This window comes from Lithobates pipiens, unplaced genomic scaffold (assembly GCF_037356315.1).
Source record: "Lithobates pipiens isolate NorthernLeopardFrog02 unplaced genomic scaffold, aLitPip1_a1.2 Scaffold_27, whole genome shotgun sequence".
Lineage (NCBI taxonomy): Eukaryota > Metazoa > Chordata > Amphibia > Anura > Ranidae > Lithobates > Lithobates pipiens.
In genome coordinates, this window is record NW_027507788.1 from 218529517 (window position 1) to 218550259 (window position 20743).

At 49.0% G+C, this 20743-nt stretch overlaps 1 protein-coding gene across 3 annotated transcripts in view; it reads right to left on the reverse strand.

Moving 5' to 3' along the window:
- The window catches only part of LOC143934552 (uncharacterized), a 34710-nt gene extending 14546 nt beyond the window's left edge, over positions 1 to 20164 (reverse strand). The window contains exons 1-2 of one of the 3 annotated variants that reach the window (XM_077458265.1): positions 19992 to 20164; positions 15281 to 15973 (exon numbers count right to left, since the gene is read on the reverse strand). In XM_077458265.1, the coding sequence (XP_077314391.1) occupies positions 15281 to 15973; positions 19992 to 20054 (756 nt within the window). In that variant the 5' untranslated portion in view covers positions 20055 to 20164. Of the gene's footprint in view, positions 1 to 15280; positions 15974 to 19953 lie in introns of all 3 variants that reach the window. The other 2 variants (XM_077458266.1, XM_077458267.1) reach the window with 2 other exon arrangements.
- Positions 20165 to 20743: the final 579 nt, after the last annotated feature.

Here is a 20743-nt window from a genome sequence, read left to right on the forward strand (position 1 = left end):
AGTTAAAGGATAGGTTCACCTTTAGGAATATGTTACATGTTACATGCATATTTAGGGTGTAACATGTAACATGCTCCTATGCTCCCGCCACCTTACATTTTTAGGCCCAAAATTAAATTTATTATTATTATTTATTATTTATTGAATTAAATTTAAATTAAATTAAATAAAAAAAAAGCAAAAACAGCCCTGGCAGCGAAAGCGTTAATCTAAACCCAGAAATGTGAGATCCACCTAAGGTCCACAAAAAGGTGTTTTTTTTTAAATATTTTTTCTTTTTTACTGCCTTTGATGTTATATATTATAACTTTGGAAATGTTTCACTATTAACGACAATTTCTCTCTTTCCGTAGCATTGTCCCAAGCTGAGCCTTCATACAGCCATCTGGAGGCCAGAGCCGGCTCCAAATTGGAGATTCCATGCCATCTCTCCATTGACGGAGTGACTAGCAATCATCGGATTGACTTAGAATGGAGGATGGCACCGGCCGGAACCCACAAGTACATGACCATCCTGCGGCACAGTGGCATCAAGCTGCAGCCTCCGAGTCATCACGACCAGAGAGAGCGCCCAGGTTCAACCCATGAAATGGACTGTTCTCTCGCTCTCAGTCCTCTCCGCCTGGAAGACAGTGGGACGTACGAGCTCAACCTCATGGTGGATGGTGTACAGAAGGGACCGGTTAAAAAGTTCAACGTTCATGTAGCAGGTAAGTGTTAGATACAGTAGGTCCCATACCCAATACACACCTAAGCAAGAAAAAGTTTAATGTGCTGGTTCACTGTACATTTGTATGACCTCTTTATCATTTGTTTTATGCAGATTCTCCACTCATGGACGTAGGCAAGAAGTTTCAAACCAGGCGCATGGCCATGTTTCCCCGTCCAGGCACTTCTCCCATCCAGACCAGGGATGAACAGGTATTGCCTGTGGATGAAAAACCAGCAGTGCTTGCATATGAAGGCCGAGCAGTGCCTGCATATGAAGGCCGGGCAGTGCCTGCATATGAAGACCAGACAGCAGTGCCTGCATATGAAGACCCTGCATATGAAGACCAGGCAGCAGTGCCTGCATATGAAGACCAGGCAGCAGTGCCTGCATATGAAGACCAGGCAGCAGTGCCTGCATATGAAGACCAGGCAGCAGTGCCTGCATATGAAGACCAGGCAGCAGTGCCTGCATATGAAGACCAGGCAGCAGTGCCTGCATATGAAGACCAGGCAGCAGTGCCTGCATATGAACACTGGGCAATGCCTGCATATGAAGACCAGACAGCAGTGCCTGCATATGAAGACCAGACAGCAGTGCCTGCATATGAAGACCAGACAGCAGTGCCTGCATATGAAGACCAGACAGCAGTGCCTGCATATGAAGACCAGACAGCAGTGCCTGCATATGAAGACCCTGCATATGAACACCGGGCAATGCCTGCATATGAAGACCAGACAGCAGTGCCTGCATATGAAGACCCTGCATATGAACACCGGGCAATGCCTGCATATGAAGACCAGGCAGCAGTGCCTGCATCTGAAGACCAGGCAGCAGTGCCTGCATCTGAAGACCAGGCTGGGACTTCATCTGAAGACCAGGCTGGGACTTCATCTGAAGACCAGGCTGGGACTTCATCTGAAGACCAGGCTGGGACTTCATCTGAAGACCAGGCTGGGACTTCATCTGAAGACCAGGCTGGGACTTCATCTGAAGACCAGGCTGGGACTTCATCTGAAGACCAGGCTGGGACTTCATCTGAAAACCAGGAAGTGACTGCGGATGAAAAAGAGACATTGCCTGTGGATGAACAGACATTGCCTGAGGACAAAGGCCCTACATTCCCTGAGGACAAGGAATCACTGGGGTCTTTCCAAACAACAACGCAAAACCAACCCTCAATGGCGTTTTCTGAACCAGCAATAGCAACAAAGTCCGTTCGACATGAAAGGATAACACTAAAGTTTGATCCCCATTTGAGTAAGTTTGCCAATGACGAAGAACCTACGGCAGCTGTGGAGGAGGAATCACTGGGGCCTTTCCCATCAGTACCAGAAACCCAACCAGGCACTTCTCCCATCCAGACCAGGGATGAAGAACAGGTATTGCCTGTGGATGAAAAACCAGCAGTGCCTGCATATGAAGACCGGGCAGCAGTGCCTGCATATGAAGACCGGGCAGCAGTGCCTGCATATGAAGACCGGGCAGCAGTGCCTGCATTTGAAGACCGGGCAGCAGTGCCTGCATTTGAAGACCGGGCAGCAGTGCCTGCATTTGAAGACCGGACAGCAGTGCCTGCATTTGAAGACCGGACAGCAGTGCCTGCATTTGAAGACCGGACAGCAGTGCCTGCATTTGAAGACCGGACAGCAGTGCCTGCATTTGAAGACCGGACAGCAGTGCCTGCATATGAAGACCGGACAGCAGTGCCTGCATTTGAAGACCAGACAGCAGTGCCTGCATTTGAAGACCAGACAGCAGTGCCTGCACTTGAAGACCAGACAGCAGTGCCTGCATTTGAAGACCAGACAGCAGTGCCTGCATTTGAAGACCGGACAGCAGTGCCTGCATTTGAAGACCAGACAGCAGTGCCTGCACTTGAAGACCGGACAGCAGTGCCTGCATTTGAAGACCGGACAGCAGTGCCTGCATTTGAAGACCGGAAAGCAGTGCCTGCATTTGAAGACCGGACAGCAGTGCCTGCATTTGAAGACCGGACAGCAGTGCCTGCATTTGAAGACCGGACAGCAGTGCCTGCATTTGAAGACCGGACAGCAGTGCCTGCATTTGAAGACCGGACAGCAGTGCCTGCATTTGAAGACCGGACAGCAGTGCCTGCATTTGAAGACCGGACAGCAGTGCCTGCATTTGAAGACCGGACAGCAGTGCCTGCATTTGAAGACCGGACAGCAGTGCCTGCATTTGAAGACCGGACAGCAGTGCCTGCATTTGAAGACCGGACAGCAGTGCCTGCATTTGAAGACCGGACAGCAGTGCCTGCATTTGAAGACCGGACAGCAGTGCCTGCATTTGAAGACCGGACAGCAGTGCCTGCATTTGAAGACCAGACAGCAGTGCCTGCATTTGAAGACCAGACAGCAGTGCCTGCATTTGAAGACCAGACAGCAGTGCCTGCATTTGAAGACCAGACAGCAGTGCCTGCATTTGAAGACCAGACAGCAGTGCCTGCATTTGAAGACCAGACAGCAGTGCCTGCATTTGAAGACCAGACAGCAGTGCCTGCATTTGAAGACCAGACAGCAGTGCCTGCATTTGAAGACCAGACAGCAGTGCCTGCATTTGAAGACCAGACAGCAGTGCCTGCATTTGAAGACCAGACAGCAGTGCCTGCATTTGAAGACCAGACAGCAGTGCCTGCATTTGAAGACCAGACAGCAGTGCCTGCATTTGAAGACCAGACAGCAGTGCCTGCATTTGAAGACCAGACAGCAGTGCCTGCATTTGAAGACCAGACAGCAGTGCCTGCATATGAAGACCAGACAGCAGTGCCTGCATTTGAAGACCAGACAGCAGTGCCTGCATTTGAAGACCAGACAGCAGTGCCTGCATTTGAAGACCAGACAGCAGTGCCTGCATTTGAAGACCAGACAGCAGTGCCTGCATTTGAAGACCAGACAGCAGTGCCTGCATTTGAAGACCAGACAGCAGTGCCTGCATTTGAAGACCAGACAGCAGTGCCTGCATTTGAAGACCAGACAGCAGTGCCTGCATTTGAAGACCAGACAGCAGTGCCTGCATTTGAAGACCAGACAGCAGTGCCTGCATTTGAAGACCAGACAGCAGTGCCTGCATTTGAAGACCAGACAGCAGTGCCTGCATTTGAAGACCAGACAGCAGTGCCTGCATTTGAAGACCAGACAGCAGTGCCTGCATTTGAAGACCAGACAGCAGTGCCTGCATTTGAAGACCAGACAGCAGTGCCTGCATTTGAAGACCAGACAGCAGTGCCTGCACTTGAAGACCAGACAGCAGTGCCTGCATTTGAAGACCAGACAGCAGTGCCTGCATTTGAAGACCAGACAGCAGTGCCTGCATTTGAAGACCAGACAGCAGTGCCTGCACTTGAAGACCAGACAGCAGTGCCTGCATATGAAGACCCTGCATATGAAGACCGGGCAGTGCCTTCATCTGAAGACCAAGCTGGGACTTCTTCTGAAGACCAAGCTGGGACTTCTTCTGAAGACCAAGCTGGGACTTCTTCTGAAGACCAAGCTGGGACTTCTTCTGAAGACCAAGCTGGGACTTCTTCTGAAGACCAAGCTGGGACTTCTTCTGAAGACCAAGCTGGGACTTCTTCTGAAGACCAAGCTGGGACTTCTTCTGAAGACCAAGCTGGGACTTCTTCTGAAGACCAAGCTGGGACTTCTTCTGAAGACCAAGCTGGGACTTCTTCTGAAGACCAAGCTGGGACTTCTTCTGAAGACCAAGCTGGGACTTCTTCTGAAGACCAAGCTGGGACTTCTTCTGAAGACCAAGCTGGGACTTCTTCTGAAGACCAAGCTGGGACTTCTTCTGAAGACCAAGCTGGGACTTCTTCTGAAGACCAAGCTGGGACTTCTTCTGAAGACCAAGCTGGGACTTCCTCTGAAGACCAAGCTGGGACTTCCTCTGAAGACCAAGCTGGGACTTCCTCTGAAGACCAAGCTGGGACTTCCTCTGAAGACCAAGCTGGGACTTCCTCTGAAGACCAAGCTGGGACTTCATATGAAAACCAGGAAGTGACTGCGGATGAAAAAGAGACATTGCCTGTGGATGAACAGACATTGCCTGTGGATGAACAGACATTGCCTGAGGACAAAGGCCCTACATTCCCTGAGGACAAGGAATCACTGGGGTCTTTCCAAACAACAACGCAAAACCAACCCTCAATGGCGTTTTCTGAACCAGCAATAGCAACAAAGTCCGTTCGACATGAAAGGATAACACTAAAGTTTGATCCCCATTTGAGTAAGTTTGCCAATGACGAAGAACCTACGGCAGCTGTGGAGGAGGAATCACTGCGGCCTTTCCCATCAGTACCAGAAACCCAACCAGGCACTTCTCCCATCCAGACCAGGGATGAAGAACAGGTATTGCCTGTGGATGAAAAACCAGCAGTGCCTGCATATGAAGACCGGGCAGTGCCTGCATATGAAGACCGGGCAGTGCCTGCATATGAAGGCCGGGCAGTGCCTGCATATGAAGACCGGGCAATGCCTGCATATGAACACCGGGCAATGCCTGCATATGAACACAGAGCAAAGCGTGCATATGAAGACCGGGCAATGCCTGCATATGAAGACAGGGCAATGCCTGCGCATGAAGACCTGATGATTCTGAGGGAACATCTCTTTGTGCTCATCACTTCCGGAATCGTCCTCTTTCTGATAGTGGTGGCCTTGGTAGCAGGATGCTGCTTCTAGTAAGTTGTTTTTATACTTTTTTATACCATTTTATCAAAAAACAAAGCAGAGGCCTCGTTCTCTACTTTACTGGCAGCTTACCCTCTGTGTTCAGTCCCCAGATTTTAGCAGCAAAAGCTCTTCTCTGAGCACAGAGTTATCTTTTACACACCTTCAATAGTTCTGTTTTGCTTGTAATAAGTTCTTTTTATAGCTTAAGCCCTTGTACACACGGGTCGGACATTCCGACAACAAAATCCGTCGGATTTTGTCCGAAACTGCTGTTGCATACACGCGGTCGGACAAAGTTGTCGGAAAATCCGATCGTTCAGAACGTGATGATGTAATTTCGTTACGACGGGACTACGTTCAGGCTAGTAGCCAATAGCTTTGGTCTCGTAATTTGATCTGAGCATGCGTGGCACTTTGTCCGATCGGAATTCTCTACAAACGATCGGACAAAGTCCCATCGGACCATGTTGTCAGAAAATTTTATAGCCCAGCTCTAAAACTTTGTCGGTCGGATATTCCGACGGAAACAGTCCGATGGAGCCCACACACGGTCGGATTATCCGACAACACGGTCCGTGTTCCGTCGGAATGTCCGACCGTGTGTACAAGGGCTTAGAATGTCGGTGGGACAGAGGCGGAGGCTTTTTGAGGCTGCGGGTAACAGTAAGAAAAAGGTTCCTGGTGTGCAATTAAATCATTTTTTTTTTTCATTATGCTGTCCAATTTCTGCAGATATCGTAGTAGTTTAATGTAACAAAGTCTATGCCAGAACTAATTCACAGCAATGTGCAGTTGAGGTAGACCCAAAATTGGTATCTCAGGTTTACGTGGTTGGGTGGGAAACGCAAATGTGACTTTTGCTTTCTCCGACTTCTTACCGCTGGTGAGAGATCCAATTAAGTCTTCCCGGTTCTTGGGGACGTCATAGCCGGTACAACACTAAATGATGGCGTTTCACCTCACCGGCTACGGCAGAGTTAAGAAATTTAGGTTTTTAGTGCAGGGGGTCTCCAAACTTTCTCAACAAAGGGCCAATTTACTGTCCTTTATGCCGCGTACACACACGAACAAATTATCCGGCGGACTTGGTGCGGCAAATAATCCGCCGGACTTTATAACGAACGGACTTGGCCACACACGGACACTCCAAAAGTCAGGCGATTTCTAAGGCGATGACGTACAGTGCGTACGACGGGACTAGAAAAAGGAAGTTCAATAGTCAGTAGCCAATAGCTTCCTTCTCGTACTTGCTTCAGAGCATGCGTCATTCTTAGTCCGCCGGACTAGCACACCGCCGAACGGATTGTCCTCTGAAAGCCAAGTCCGGCGGACAAATTTTGAGTTAAAACTACTTTCCAAGTCCGATGAAAAAGTCCGCTGGAGCCCACACACGATCGAATTGTCTGGCGTACTGTGGTCCGCCGGACAATTCGATCGTTTGTACGCGGCATTAGGCTTTGGGGAGGCGGGACTGTGAACAGTGGGAGTAGAAACACCCCCCCGGTGTCAGTGTCCGTAAATTATGTCCCATCATTGGTGTCAATGGATGAAATATTGCCCAGTCATTGGTGCCATTGGATGGAATAGTGCTCCATCATTGGTGCCATTGGATGAAATAGTACCCCATAATTAGTATCAGTGGGTGGAATAGTGCCCCGTTATTGGTATCAGTGGGAGGAATAGTGCCCCGTTATTGGTATCAATGGGAGGAATAGTGCCCCATAATTGGTATCAGTGGGTGGAATAGTGCCCCGTTATTGGTATCAGTGGGAGGAATAGTGCCCCGTTATTGGTATCAGTGGGAGGAATAGTGCCCCATCATTAGTGTCAGTGGGAGATATAGTACCCTGTCATTGGTGTCAGTGGATGGAATAGTGCCCCATCATTGGTGTCAGAAAGTGACACATTGGTTACACTCCAGAGAGGGCAGATTCTTAAGTTATTATAGGGAAGTCTGCCCATTGCTGTGTCTAAGAAGCCATTGGTTAAAGCAAACAATGGGTGCTTTTTTTAATACCGAGGTATCGGTTATAGGTAGAGTTAGCCTTTAATGCTGCTAATTTCTGTTAGTTTGTAAAAGCTGCTTTTGTCATTTCTAACCCTTTTTTTTTGTCTTTACAGTCATGGGAGCTTCTGTAGGAAACTGAAGAGGTTATGCATGAAAGACGGAATATTCGCCTCAGATTTGGAGTGGGAATTGGAATCGGTGGTAATTGAACCGCCTCTAGAGGAAGAACCGGAAACAGCGGCATTGGAACTGGAATCGGCTGGACTAGAAGAGGTATTAATATTCCGTGATGAAAAGAGGGAGGAGGAACAAGAAAAGCTGCAGAGGGATTGGTTTAGAAGTATATACACCACAATATTCCTAGACAATGAGAGGTATGACGAAATGGGAGACATGGAAAAGGATGGACTTGAAGAGGAATTTATCTTACGAGAGGTAAAGGTTGAGGGTGGTATAGGGCAGGTTGAGGGTGGTATAGGGCAGGTTAGGGGGGTATGAGGCAGGTTAGGGGGGTATGAGGCAGGTTGGGGTAGTATAGGGCAGGTTGGGGTGGTATAAGGCAGGTTGGCAGGTTGGGGTGGTATAAGGCAGGTTGGGGTGGTATAGGGCAGGTTGGGGTGGTATAGGGCAGGTTGGGATTCTATGTAGTGACACTGTGCAGTAACTTACAGCATGCCTGGAGATACATGTGTCCTCGCCTCTTTCTCCTTCTTCAGCTGCGGGATGAGCCAGAGTGAGCCACACCCCCAGATCAGGTTGGGGTGGTATAGGGCAGGTTAGAATGGTATAGGGCAGGTTGGGGTGGTATAGGGCAGGTTGGGATGGTATATGGTAGGTTAGAATGGTATAGGGCAGGTTGGGGTGGTATAGGTTAGAATGGTATAGGTCAGATTGGGGTGGGTTGGGATGGTATAGGGCAGGTTGGGATGGTATAGGGCAGGTTAGAATGGTATAGGTCAGATTGGGGTGGGTTGGGATGGTATAGGGCAGGGTGGGGTGGGTTGGGATGGTATAGGGCAGGGTGGGGTGGGTTGGGATGGTATAGGGCAGGTTGGGGTGGTATAGGGCAGGTTAGGGCTCTATGTAATGACAGTTTTCAGTCATTTACAGCATGCCTGGAGATGAAGACACCCGGGGCTGCTGTGTCCTCTCCTCTCTTTCTCCTTCAGCTGTGAGATCAGCCCGAGTGAAGGAGTCTGTGGGAGGAGTGGAGGAGGCAGCCACACCCCCAGCTCTGCCCACCCACCCCGGCTGCCTCGGGAGATATAGGATGTCCCTGATGGACAGCTTAAAGTGGTTGTAAACCCTTACAACACACTTTGACCTACAGGCAAGGCTAGATTAAGGCTTACCTGTAGGTCCAAGAAATATCGCCATAGACAGCGGCGGCTCCCATGGGCGGGAGTGACATCATCGTGGCTTCGCCGAATGACAGCAGCAGAGCAGCGAGACCCACCGAGAAGATGGATGCTCCGGACTACAGGGGACAGGGGTAACTTCGCTGGCTCCTCTGTCAGGTAAGTGACACATAATGGACTACTATGCGATGCGATGCACAGTAGTCCATTATGGTTTACCTTTGCAGGGAATCAAAGAGGAAGTAAACCCATCAGGGTTTACTTCCTCTTTAACCTGATTTAATGACTGGGGAGGGTAAGAGACTCCCTCCCCTGCATACGGGCGGCACAGTGGCGTAGTGGTTAGCACTCTCGCCTATCAGTAAAAAGGGTCGCTGGTTCGAATCCCAACCACGACACTACCTGCCTGGAGTTTGCATGTTCTCCCTGTGCCTGCGTGGGTTTCCTCCGGGTACTCCGGTTTCCTCCCACACTCCAAAGACATGCTGGTAGGTTAATTGGCCCTACTATAAAATGTATACGAGTTATGGACCTTAGATTGTCCCCTTCAAATGACCCCCCCCCAGAAGGATCTTGGAGGCAGGGTACACATCCCCCCCATTGCTGTGTCCTCTGCCCCCCCAATAGCACTGTCCCGTGCTCCCTCAAAGCAAGGTTCGCCTCTTTGCATCACCCCCCCAACCCCACTCCCCACTGTACATGTCCTCTATGATTTACATAGTAGTGTCCTGTATCCCCGGAGGACACTGAGATTAGGGGGGGGGGAGAGGACACATTGTCCCCCCCCACTGTTGTGTCCCATGCCTCCCCCCAAAGCAACTCCACCTCTGTAGTGACTTGTACCCCCCTCCGCCAGAGGACACTGATCTGAGGGGGGCCACCCCAGAGGAAACTGCTATTGGGGGGGAAGAGGACACATTGTCCCCCCCACTGTTGTGTCCTCTTCACATCATTGCCCCCCCCCCCAGTAGTGTCCTTTACCCCCCTCCCCTAGAGTAGGGGCTGGCCAGAGAGGGATTACTTTGATGCAGTTGTCTGGCTTAAACATGCATTGCAATGTATGTGAACTAGCAATCATGCCAGTAGAAGAAATGCATGTATAAAAATTTAATAAAATAATTGAAACAAACTATTTTTGGGACCTATTTATTCAACACAACCCCCATCTTTTTTATTTTACCAAAAGTTGGCTATAATAAATATCGTGTTTGTTTATACTAGAATTACTTTACTTGAATGTATTTTTTTTTCCTGAAAATATGCGTTTGATAAATAAGTGCGCAAATATCGTGCAACATAATAAAAACTTCAACTACCACCATTTTATTCTCCGGTGTCTCTGCTTTCAGAAATATATACTTTTCTTTTTTTCTTTTGTGGGGGGGGGGGGGGGGGGGTGTTACAGTGATTTCTAGCAAAAAAGATAATGCAGATTTTTACGTGTGCAAAAAAAATAACACAATGACCCCAGAAGGCAAGTGGATAGTGGTAGTTTATGCCAATCATCAACTACCCTTTCAGTAAATAATACTAAATTATACTATAATAACATAGTAATTATAATTATATAATAATTATTTTATCGTATAATTATTATACAATTATATAATAATAATAATATAATTATATATAATACAATAAAAATAATATAATAATAAATAATTGAATAATAATACTATACAATAAACACAATAATACTTTCTAAGATTTGTTTTGAACTTTGCTCCAGTTAGTTCTGAGGTCATGTCCCCGTGTTCTTTATTTTGGATTGGGTGGAACTCCGCTATCAATGTGTGACTAGGGGGCGTTTACTAATTGTGGGGGAGGAGCTTTTCCTAGGAGAAGGCACGGATCCATGCCCCTGCTTATCAGGAACACAGGATCCACGTCTCCTCCCACTGAGAGAACGGCGATCTGCCTTGTTTACATAGACTGCCGTTTTGCCTGTGTAAGGAATATTCGGTAGGTTCCGGCGGACATGGTAGCGGGTGAGCGGGCCACAGGTGGTGCACCTGCGCGCCCCCAAACCCGGAGCTGCTGGACCACTTACCTAGTACACTCAGGAGAGCCGTCTTGCCACTGTATATATACACGGTATTCGACCGGCAATCCTTTAACAAATCAATACAGCAACCAATGATGACACAAAACATAAAATGTATTAGCAAAATAATTTTATTTATAAGAATTTTATACTTTACAGAAACATGACAAGTCACCCAACGCGACCGACAAATACATAAATCTTATAATCGCACCCGGGGCAAATATTGCCCATAACAAATGTAACGGGATAGAGCTTCATCTATGAAAGTATTTCCAACAGGAAGTGTCTGTGCGGCTCCACGGCAGCCAATCAGAATCTATGGTTTTATTTATTTAATTATTAGCCAACGCCCCCCTCTGTTACCTGCACCTGGGCAGCACAGACAGTGCTAATTACAGACGCTTTGATAAAGGAAACCCAATAAACGTTTGCAACATCTTTACAAAAGACAATCGTTTGTACAGCTGCCGACACTCCCTGAGGATTTCTTACGCTATAGCGCCTGCAAAACGCCCTGGTGTGAAAGGGGTCTTACAGTAGTGATTATCTGCTTTTTTCTACTATAAAGGGCTAAATTTAATTTTTTTAACCCCAGTATGTTAGTAAATGTCTTAGACCTGGTTCACATCTATGTGTTTATTGGTGCTTTTTGCAGAAATGCACTACAGTTCATTTACATTGTTTCCTGTGGGACACGTTCACATCTGAAAGGGTCGGGGACTTTTAACGCAAAATGGTGCTTCATTGGTTCCATATACTTCAATGGAGAAGCTGCAGAAGAGCATGTAATGCGTTTTTTTGCAGCAATTTGTTTTTTAATCTGCCCAAAAAAAATGCAAATTGCAGTAAAATCACGTGCGCAAAAATCAAAACGTACAGCAAAAAGCACTGCAGAAACAGATCAAAAGCAAACTGCATAGGTGAGTACCGAGCCTTACGCCGGCCACACCGATCAATTTTCAGATGAGAATATTCAGACGAAAAATCTTTGTACATTCGCTGAATGAAAGAATTTTGTTTGAAATTTTCACTTGTTTTTAACATTCTGTTTTTAAAATGAATGTCATTTCTGAACGAAAACCACATCCACCGTCTGAAAATTCCTTTGACTGAGAAGTTTTCTATTACCGTATATACTCGAGTATAGGCCGACCCGAATATAAGCCGAGGCCCCCAATTTACCCCCCAAAAAACTGGCAAACTTATTGACTCGTGTATAAGCCGAGGGTGAGACATGCCTGTCCATCCCTGTGTGTGTGTCCGTCCATCCCTGTGTGTCCGTCCATCCCTGTGTGTCCGTCCATCCATCCCTGTGTGTGTGTGTGTGTGTCCATCCATCCATCCATCCCTGTGTGTGTGTGTGTCCATCCATCCATCCATCCCTGTGTGTGTGTGTGTCCATCCATCCATCCATCCCTGTGTGTGTGTGTGTCCATCCATCCATCCATCCCTGTGTGTGTGTGTCTCCATCCATCCATCCCTGTGTGTGTGTGTCTCCATCCATCCATCCATCCCTGTGTGTGTGTGTATCCATCCATCCCTGTGTGTGTGTGTCTCCATCCATCCATCCCTGTGTGTGTGTATGTGTGTGTGTGTGTGTGTGTGTGTGTGTGTGTGTGTGTGTGTGTGTGTGTGTGTGTGTCCAGCCTACCTGTGTCCCGAGCCTGTGTCCCGAGCCTCCGTCCCGTGCCTTGCCTCCTTGCCTCCGTCCCGTGCCGTGCCTTGCCTCCTTGCCTCCGTCCCGTGTCGTGCCTTGCCTCCGTCCCGTCCCGTGCCGTGCCTTGCCTTGCCTCCGTCCCGTGCCTTGCCAGGATCGCCGCTCTTCGTCGGCGCCTCGGCGGCCATTCTAAAATTCAAAAGCCGCGCCTCCGCCTTCGCCTGTGATAGGCGGAACACTGAATTTCCCAGCAGCCTGTGTTCCGCCTATCACGGACATCGTCTCATCCTCGTCCGTAGTACGAGGATGAGACGATGTCCGTGATAGGCGGAACACAGGCTGCTGGGAAATTCAGTGTTCCGCCTATCACAGGCGAAGGCGGAGGCGGAGGCGCGGCGTTTGAAGGGTAGAATGTCCGCTGTCTGTCTGCTCGACACGCTGATCGAGCAGGCAGACAGCGATGACTCGAGTATAAGCCGAGGGGGGCACTTTCAGCCTCAAAAAAGAGGCTGAAAATCTCGGCTTATACTCGAGTATATACGGTATTTCCAAATTTTCCCGTCACTGTAGTCTAAAATGAACGTCAATTTGACCCACTTTTTTTTTTAAAGGTTATTAACCGATTAATCGAAACAATAATCGGCCAACTAATCGATTATGAAAATAATCCTTAGTTGCAGCCCTACTCGCGTGTGTAAGTTTGAACACAGTTTACCTATGCTTGTGTGACTTGCGCATGCGTCCGCTTCTGCGCACAAACACAGAGGGATGGGGCACATTAAACTTTTTTTTTTCCTTTTTTTAGCACTTTATCTTTTATTATAACGGATGTAAACATCCCTTGTAAAAGAAATAAGGATGACAGGTCCTATTTATTGAGAGATCTGGGGTCAAAAAGACCCCAGATCTCTCATTTACCTTTAAAGCGGGAGTCCGCCGTTTTTTTTTTTTTTAAAGCCAGCAGCTACAAATACTGCAGCTGCTGACTTTTAAAATAGTGACACTTACCCGCCCAGCGCGCCCGCGATGTCGGCACCCGAAGCCGATCTCTCGATTGTCTCTCGGGTGCTGCCGCTGCCATCTTGGGTATGGGAATCAGGAAGTGGAGCCTTTCGGCTTCATTTCCCGGTTCCCTACTGCGCATGCGCGAGTCGCGCTGCGCAATAAGGATGGTCCCCGCTGTCTCTGGGATCTGTGTGTTTCCCAGCAGGCAGCGGGGGACTTTCGGAAAGGGGCGTACCTTCTGCAGAATCTACGCCGGAAGTGGGTGCAGATACAGATACCAATTGTGGCGCCGGAGGGGGGGGGGGATTCCAATGAGCGGAAGGTCCACTTTAGGGTGGACCTCCGCTTTAAAAGCAAAAAATAAATAAAAAATTGCTTATTATGGCCCGGGAACCGGGAATGACGTCAGACGTCGCTCCAGTTCTCCGAGGGCATAGAGACGAGTGGCAGGCTGGAAAGCGGTGGGGGGAGGGCACTTTTATTTGAAGCAGAACCAGCCATAGGAAAAAAATAATACCGGGACAATGGCAGCTAGCTGCTGTCATGACCCCGGTATTTAAACGACACAGTAATTAAGTATTTTTACTATGGGCCGGTCGTCATGTTGTTAAACAAGACATAGCGAGATAGATACGCAGGCTGTCACTTGTAATCCGGTAGTCATCCTGATCCTCAGACTTCAATTGCCTTATAAATCAAATGACCTCAAAGAAGTAGGCAGCAAGTGTAGTCAACGTGAATTCATTCCTTCTAATCTACAGGCTTGCGGCAGAATAGCGATTAAACCCATTAGGCTGGTATTAGAGTCAGGACAAAACGCTACTGCGGAGGTCAGCAGTGGTGGCCTCCTGCTTCCTCTAAGCCCAGGTTACCTTTAAAAGAAAACTCCAGAGTAATCAGGATGCCTGTTCTAGATGGATAGTTTACCTGGCTCCTAAGACAACACTGGTTGTGTAAAGACATAGAAGATGGTTAATTCACCATTATACCTAATAGCGGTCCATTACATTCAACTTGTACTGTAATGTTGAAGACGTTTCATAACTTATCCAAACCAGTTCTGATGAGTGTCAGGAAGGTACTCCGGCACTTATACCCACACAAGAAGCACCAACACCTTGGAAAGATGTGTTATTGTTCAAGAACAGGATGTGAAAGTTGTGGAACCCCTTAGAAAGGATAGAACAGACACCTTGATCCAACCATGGAAAGGGTAGATGTTCTTGGGCAAGTCACCTAAGCTTCATAGGTGTTAATCCTTCAAATCACATGGCTGAAGATGTGAATTGTTGTCAAAATGCCGGGGTAAAGACAAATATTGTTGAAGGCCCTCACTCTTGCTCCAGCCTCAATGTAGATGGCCTTTTCCATGTCTCTTGAGAACCGGTTGTCCTCTTTGCCCAAAATGTGGACCTCACTCTTCTTCGAGATGCCGTTTTAGCATCACTATCCCGGCATTTTGATAACAATTCACACCTTCAGCCATGTGGCTCAAAAGATTAACACCTATGAAGCCTCCCTGACGGCAAGGATGGAATTGGGTAACAAGAACTAGGTGGTTCCACAATTTTTACACCTTCCATCCTGTTCTTGGCAAAGAACATCTAACTTCCAATCCATAGTTGGGTGAAGGTTTCTGTTCCCCATGACTAAAAATGGTGCAGAATGTTCCCGACACTCAATGGGACTAAAAGGGCTTGGATGAGCTTCAAATTGTTGCTACGGAACAGGCCCAATTGTTTGTGGCCAACTACAATTACATATACCATGACCTGGAGAGCCGGGAGCCTCCACAGACTTACCGTTATACAGTCTCCATCGCTGCCAATACACGGCCCGTTCTTCTGCCCTCTCCTCTGCCTCTTGAACTCCCTCCTCTCAACAATTTCTGGGTCCTTCAAGACGACTTCCTGAAATGGAGTAATCGCCACTGTCCCTTGGAGCAGGGAAAGGCCGTTGTCCTGTTCATTGGCCGGCTCCGCTGGGACTTCACTGTCCGCCAGCACGTTGCTGAGCTCCGATATTCCCTTTAGAGTATCCTCTCCATCCGACTCCTCCGCCTCTTTCAGGTGTCCATTCAAGGTCTCCAACGTTCCAGACTGTTGGAAAAAATCTTCGGTCCGGTCAACGGACTCAAAACACTTTGGCTGGAACTGTTCACAGACCTCAACAGCTTCAAAAATACCCAATTCCTTGGAGGCCGAGAGGACCTTCTCCACATTGTGATGGGATAGAGTCAGCTCCCCTGTGTAGAGGAAATCCAGGAGGAGGCCCATGACCTCCGAGAAGCGTTCATGAAGGATAATGTTTGGGGAGCTGCCGTCTCCATAAAGGCTCTGGAAGAACGGGCTGCTGCAAGCAAGGATACTCCAGTGGGCTTTAAACTGGAGATCTCCAACGACAAGGGTGGCATCGCAGTACCGGCCGGCTTCTCTCTGCTTGTTGAGGGCTTGGAGGACCTTGATGCTGTGCTGGATGAACACATTATCCATGACCTGAAGAACACAACACAAAACATTGGAAGATCCTTGTATATGAGAAATATTCCTTTTCTTTTACTCCCGACTGAATGGAAAGGCAGGGGAGCAAAAGGAAGGCAAGTATGACTGACGGGGGAGATCTTCATTAAAGGAAAACTGGTACTTTGTCCTGCATGAGCCGAGGACAGGGTCACTTTAATGCAGGGCAATAGACACATTAACAACATGCAGGACACGTGAAGCATGCTGGTAGGATAACCCAATAGGAAGTGTATTTATGCAGAAGTCAGGAATGGTGGTCATCCCTGCCCCTAGCAATGTTCCCTGCCCTTACCACTCCACCCCTACCTTAACCCATCTTTCCTGCCATTACTGCTTCTCCCTCCTCTTCCCTACAATTACCAATCTTCTCTGCCCTTACCCACCCTGCCTTCGCCACTCTTCTCTACCCTTACCACTCCTCCCTCCTCTTCCCGGCCCTTACCACCCCTTCCCTACATAAACCACTCTTCCCTGCCCTTACCATTCCTCCCTCCTCTTCTCTACCCTTACCACCCCTTCCCTACATAAACCACTCTTCCCTGCCCTTACCATTCCTCCCTCCTCTTCTCTACCCTTACCACTCCTTCCCTACATAAACCACTCTTCCCTACCCTTACCATTCCTACCTCCTCTTCCCTACAATTACCAATCTTCTCTGCCCTTACCCCACTATTGCCACTCATCTCTACCCTTACCACCCCTTCCCTACATAAACCACTCCTCTCTACCCTTACCACTCTTCCCCCCTGCCCTTACCACCCCTTCCCTACATAAACCGCTCTTCCCTGACCTTACCATTCCTACCTCCTCTTTCCTACAATTACCAATCATCTCTGCCCTTACCATACCTTCACCATTCTTCTCTACCCTTACCACCCCTCCTTCCTCTTCCCTGCCCTTACCACCCCTTCCCTACATAAGCCACTCTTCTCTACCCTTACCATTCCTACCTTCTCTTCCATAAAATTACCAATCTTCTCTGCCCTTACTCCACCTTCGTCACTCTTCCCTGCTCTTACCACCCCTTCCCTACATAAACCACTCTTCCCTGCCCTTACCATTCCTTCGCCAATCTTCTCTACCCTTACCACTACTCCCTCCTCTTCCCTGGCCCTACCACCCCTTCCCTACATAAACCACTCTTCTCTACCCTTACCACTCCTCCCTCCTCTTCTCTACCTTTACCACTCCTTCCTTACATAAACCACTCCTACCTCCTCTTCCCTACAATTACCAATCTTTTCTGCCCATACCCCACCTTCGCCACTCTTCTCTACCCTTACCACGCCTCCCTCCTTGTCCCTGCCCTTACCACCACTTCCCTACATAAACCTCTCTTCTCTACCCTTACCACCCCTTCCTTACATAAACCACTCTTCCCTGCCCTTACCATTCCTTCCTCCTCTTCCCTTCAATTACCAACGTTTCCTGCCCTTACCACTCCTCCCCTACCTTCACCTCTCTTTTCTATCCTTACCAATCTTTTCTACCCCTACAGCTCTTCACTACCCTTACCATCCCTCCCTCCACTTCCCTACCATACCCTTACCAAGCTTCCCCTATCTTTACAACTGTCCCCTACCCTTACCATCCTTCCCCTGCCTTCACCTATCCTCATTGCCCTTGCCACTACACTTGTCACCACCTCAATACACCTGCTGTCACCACCACAGCTGCCCCTCCCCCCTTTTTTAGAATGGGCGCAATTCTGCTTGTCTCTAAAACAGTAATAGAGTGGAAACCGTGTGTGTGTGTGTGTGTGTGTGTGTGTGTGTGTGTGTGTGGGGGGGGGGGGGGGGGGGTGAGGGGGGGGGGGGGGGGGGGTGACAACTAGGGATTCTCTCCTTTTGGTGGGATTTCCTCTCACTTCCTGTTGTGGCTTTAGAACAGGAACTGAAGAAAACTCTCCCCAAAGGGACACAAATGGCAAGGAGTTATAACCCTCCTTTATGCAATCCAAAATGAAAAAAAGAAAAAGAATGTTTTTTTCCCCCTTAATTCTACTCTAAAGCGGTAATAAACCCAAATCCAAAACTGTAATATATTGCAGCTCACCAATCATTAGATGTGGCAGCTGCATTAGTTTTCCTTTTTTGACCCCCCCCCCTTCTGTTCTCAACTGGTGATCTGGCCAGTAATACACCTCCTGTATTAGAGCGCCCTCTACATCAGCAGGGGAGCTTGTACTTTCGAAAAACTGAATTACTAGCAGGATCGCCAAATGAAAACAGAAGAAGCAAAACCTAAAAAAGAAAATGAATGCAGCCGTCACATCTAAGAATTGGCTGCAGTACAATAAATGTTTGCTTTTTGGGTTTTAAGGGGTTGCAAAAGGCAGAAGGTACATTCTGTGCATGAAGATAAAATAATTCTGTGTGCAGCCCCCTCCCCCCCCCATACTTACCTGAGCCCCATCTCTCTCCAGCGATGTTGCAGGAATGTCTTGGCAGTCCAGTACTCTCTCTCCTCATTGGCTGAGAGACGGCAGCATGGCGCCACTGGCTCTCTCTGCTGCTAGATGTCAGTGAGCCAATGAGAAGAAAGAGGGGTGGGGCCGAACCGCAGCTCCGTGTCTGAATGGATACACTGTCACTGATGGAGACTCTTTACCATGTGATCAGCCGTGTCCAATCACATCTGATCACGGTGAGTACAGGTAAAACCGTGAATCAGATTTTCCTCTTTCCTGTTAGACATGAGCAGAGAAGAGCCGATCGGTTGCTCCTCTGATTTGGGGGGGGGGGTCTATGTTGATTGTTTATCAGCGCAGCCCCCCAACCAAGGATGTCCACCCAGGACCACCAGGGATACCCACCACTTGTGACCACCAGGTATACTACCCTTGGCCACCAGGGATGCCAATCAGTGCCAAACACTAATGCATGCCAATCAGTGATGCCCATCAGTACCATCCATCCGTGCCACCTATCAGTACCACCTATGTGTCCCATCAGTGTCCGTCAGTGAAGAAGAAAACTTACTTATTTACAAAGTTTTGTAACAGAAACAAAAAAAAAAACTTTTGTTTTTCAAAATTTTCAGTCTTTTTTTTTTTTTTATTTGTTTAGCAGAAAATAAAAACCAGAGAGGAGATCAAATACCAGCAAAAGATCTATTTGTTGGGAAAAAGTGATAAAAATCTCAGTTGTGTACAGTGTCACGTGCCCAGTATTGAAGCGGTTAATCCCCTCCACACGTGGGGACCCCGGCACGCGCGCACACACACACACACGTGGGGATCCCGGCACACACACACGTGGGGATCCCGGCACACACACACACACGCGCACACACACACGTGGGGACCCCCGGCGCACACACACACGTGGGGACCCAGGCGCACACGCGCACACACACGTGGGGACCCCGGCACACACACACGTGGGGACCCCGGCGCGCGCGCGGACACACACGTGGGGACCCCGGCACACACACACGTGGGGACCCCGACAATGCACACACACGGGGACCCCGACACGTGCGCACACGTGGGGATCCCAGCACACATACACAGACGTGGGGATACCGACACGCGCACACACATGTGGGGACCCCAGGACACATGCACACAGACGCCGCCGATCTTCCCAATTCCGGAGATCACAGATCGGACACGGTCTGCGTGCATTGTGTGTTCACACCACACACATCTCTGCGCTGGGGCTGCACTTCATCCATTTAGAAGGGATCACACATGTCATTATATATATATATATAATGTGTGTGTCATTACACAGGTCACGCTGATGACCGGACTGTGAGGAGCCGCACACACAGGGGGGACATGCAGACTCCATGCAGATGTCCCTCCTGGGAGGAGAACCTGAGACCCGGTGCTGCACAGGGAGGATTGCTGATCACAGAGCCATAGAACACTATGGCGGCCCCCACCAAGACACCACTCAGGGGGTCTCCAGGACTCTTCCCTCTGGGGGAGAACACACACCCCTCACCCTCTTATATACCGGCCACTTCCCGGCTCACCCTGCACCTCCAGGCTGCTCCTCTCTGCGTCCGGCCGGCCGCTCTCGCGAGATCTCATGTCACATGACATCCGGCATTCACACAGGACGTCCCGCCGCCATCTTGGTTGTGGCAATCTACTTATGGAAACCGCCGGCGAACAGGTCGCTGTACCGGCAATGTGATCCCCCCGTAGGATATAACTATCCCCGCTCTGGTCTACAGGACCGCTGGAGAGGAGTCAGGTCGTGGGTGTGAGGCGGGTGGGCTAGTGAGCGGCCGCCATCTTGGTTGTGGCAGTCTGTATGTAAATCCCGGCTGGCTGGATCTCAATGCTGGGATGTGATTCTCACAGTGGAGAGATGAATTCCTGATCTGCTCTGCCGGTGTCACGTCACATTCCGCTACCTATCATATTCCGCTACCCATCACATTCCGCTACCCATTACATTTGGCTACCCACTGGAATGCGCATGTGCGCCGCCGCCATATGCGATCCAACACAGGGCCCCTTGCCGCACTTCGCTCGGCATAATTATAATCCGGATGGTGGGGCTGGAGCCTGGACTCAGGGGTGTGGGCACAAAATTCTGAGCAGGCGCCGATCGCCTCAGTGTTGGAACGCATATGGCGGCGTCGCGCATGCGCAGTCTGGCAGGTAGCCAAATGTGTCCCCACATGAAATGTTTGTCCTTTTTTTTCACACAAATAAAGCTTTCTTTTGGTGCTATTTAATCACCGCTGGGTTTTTTATTTTTTGCACTATAAATCAAAAAAGAC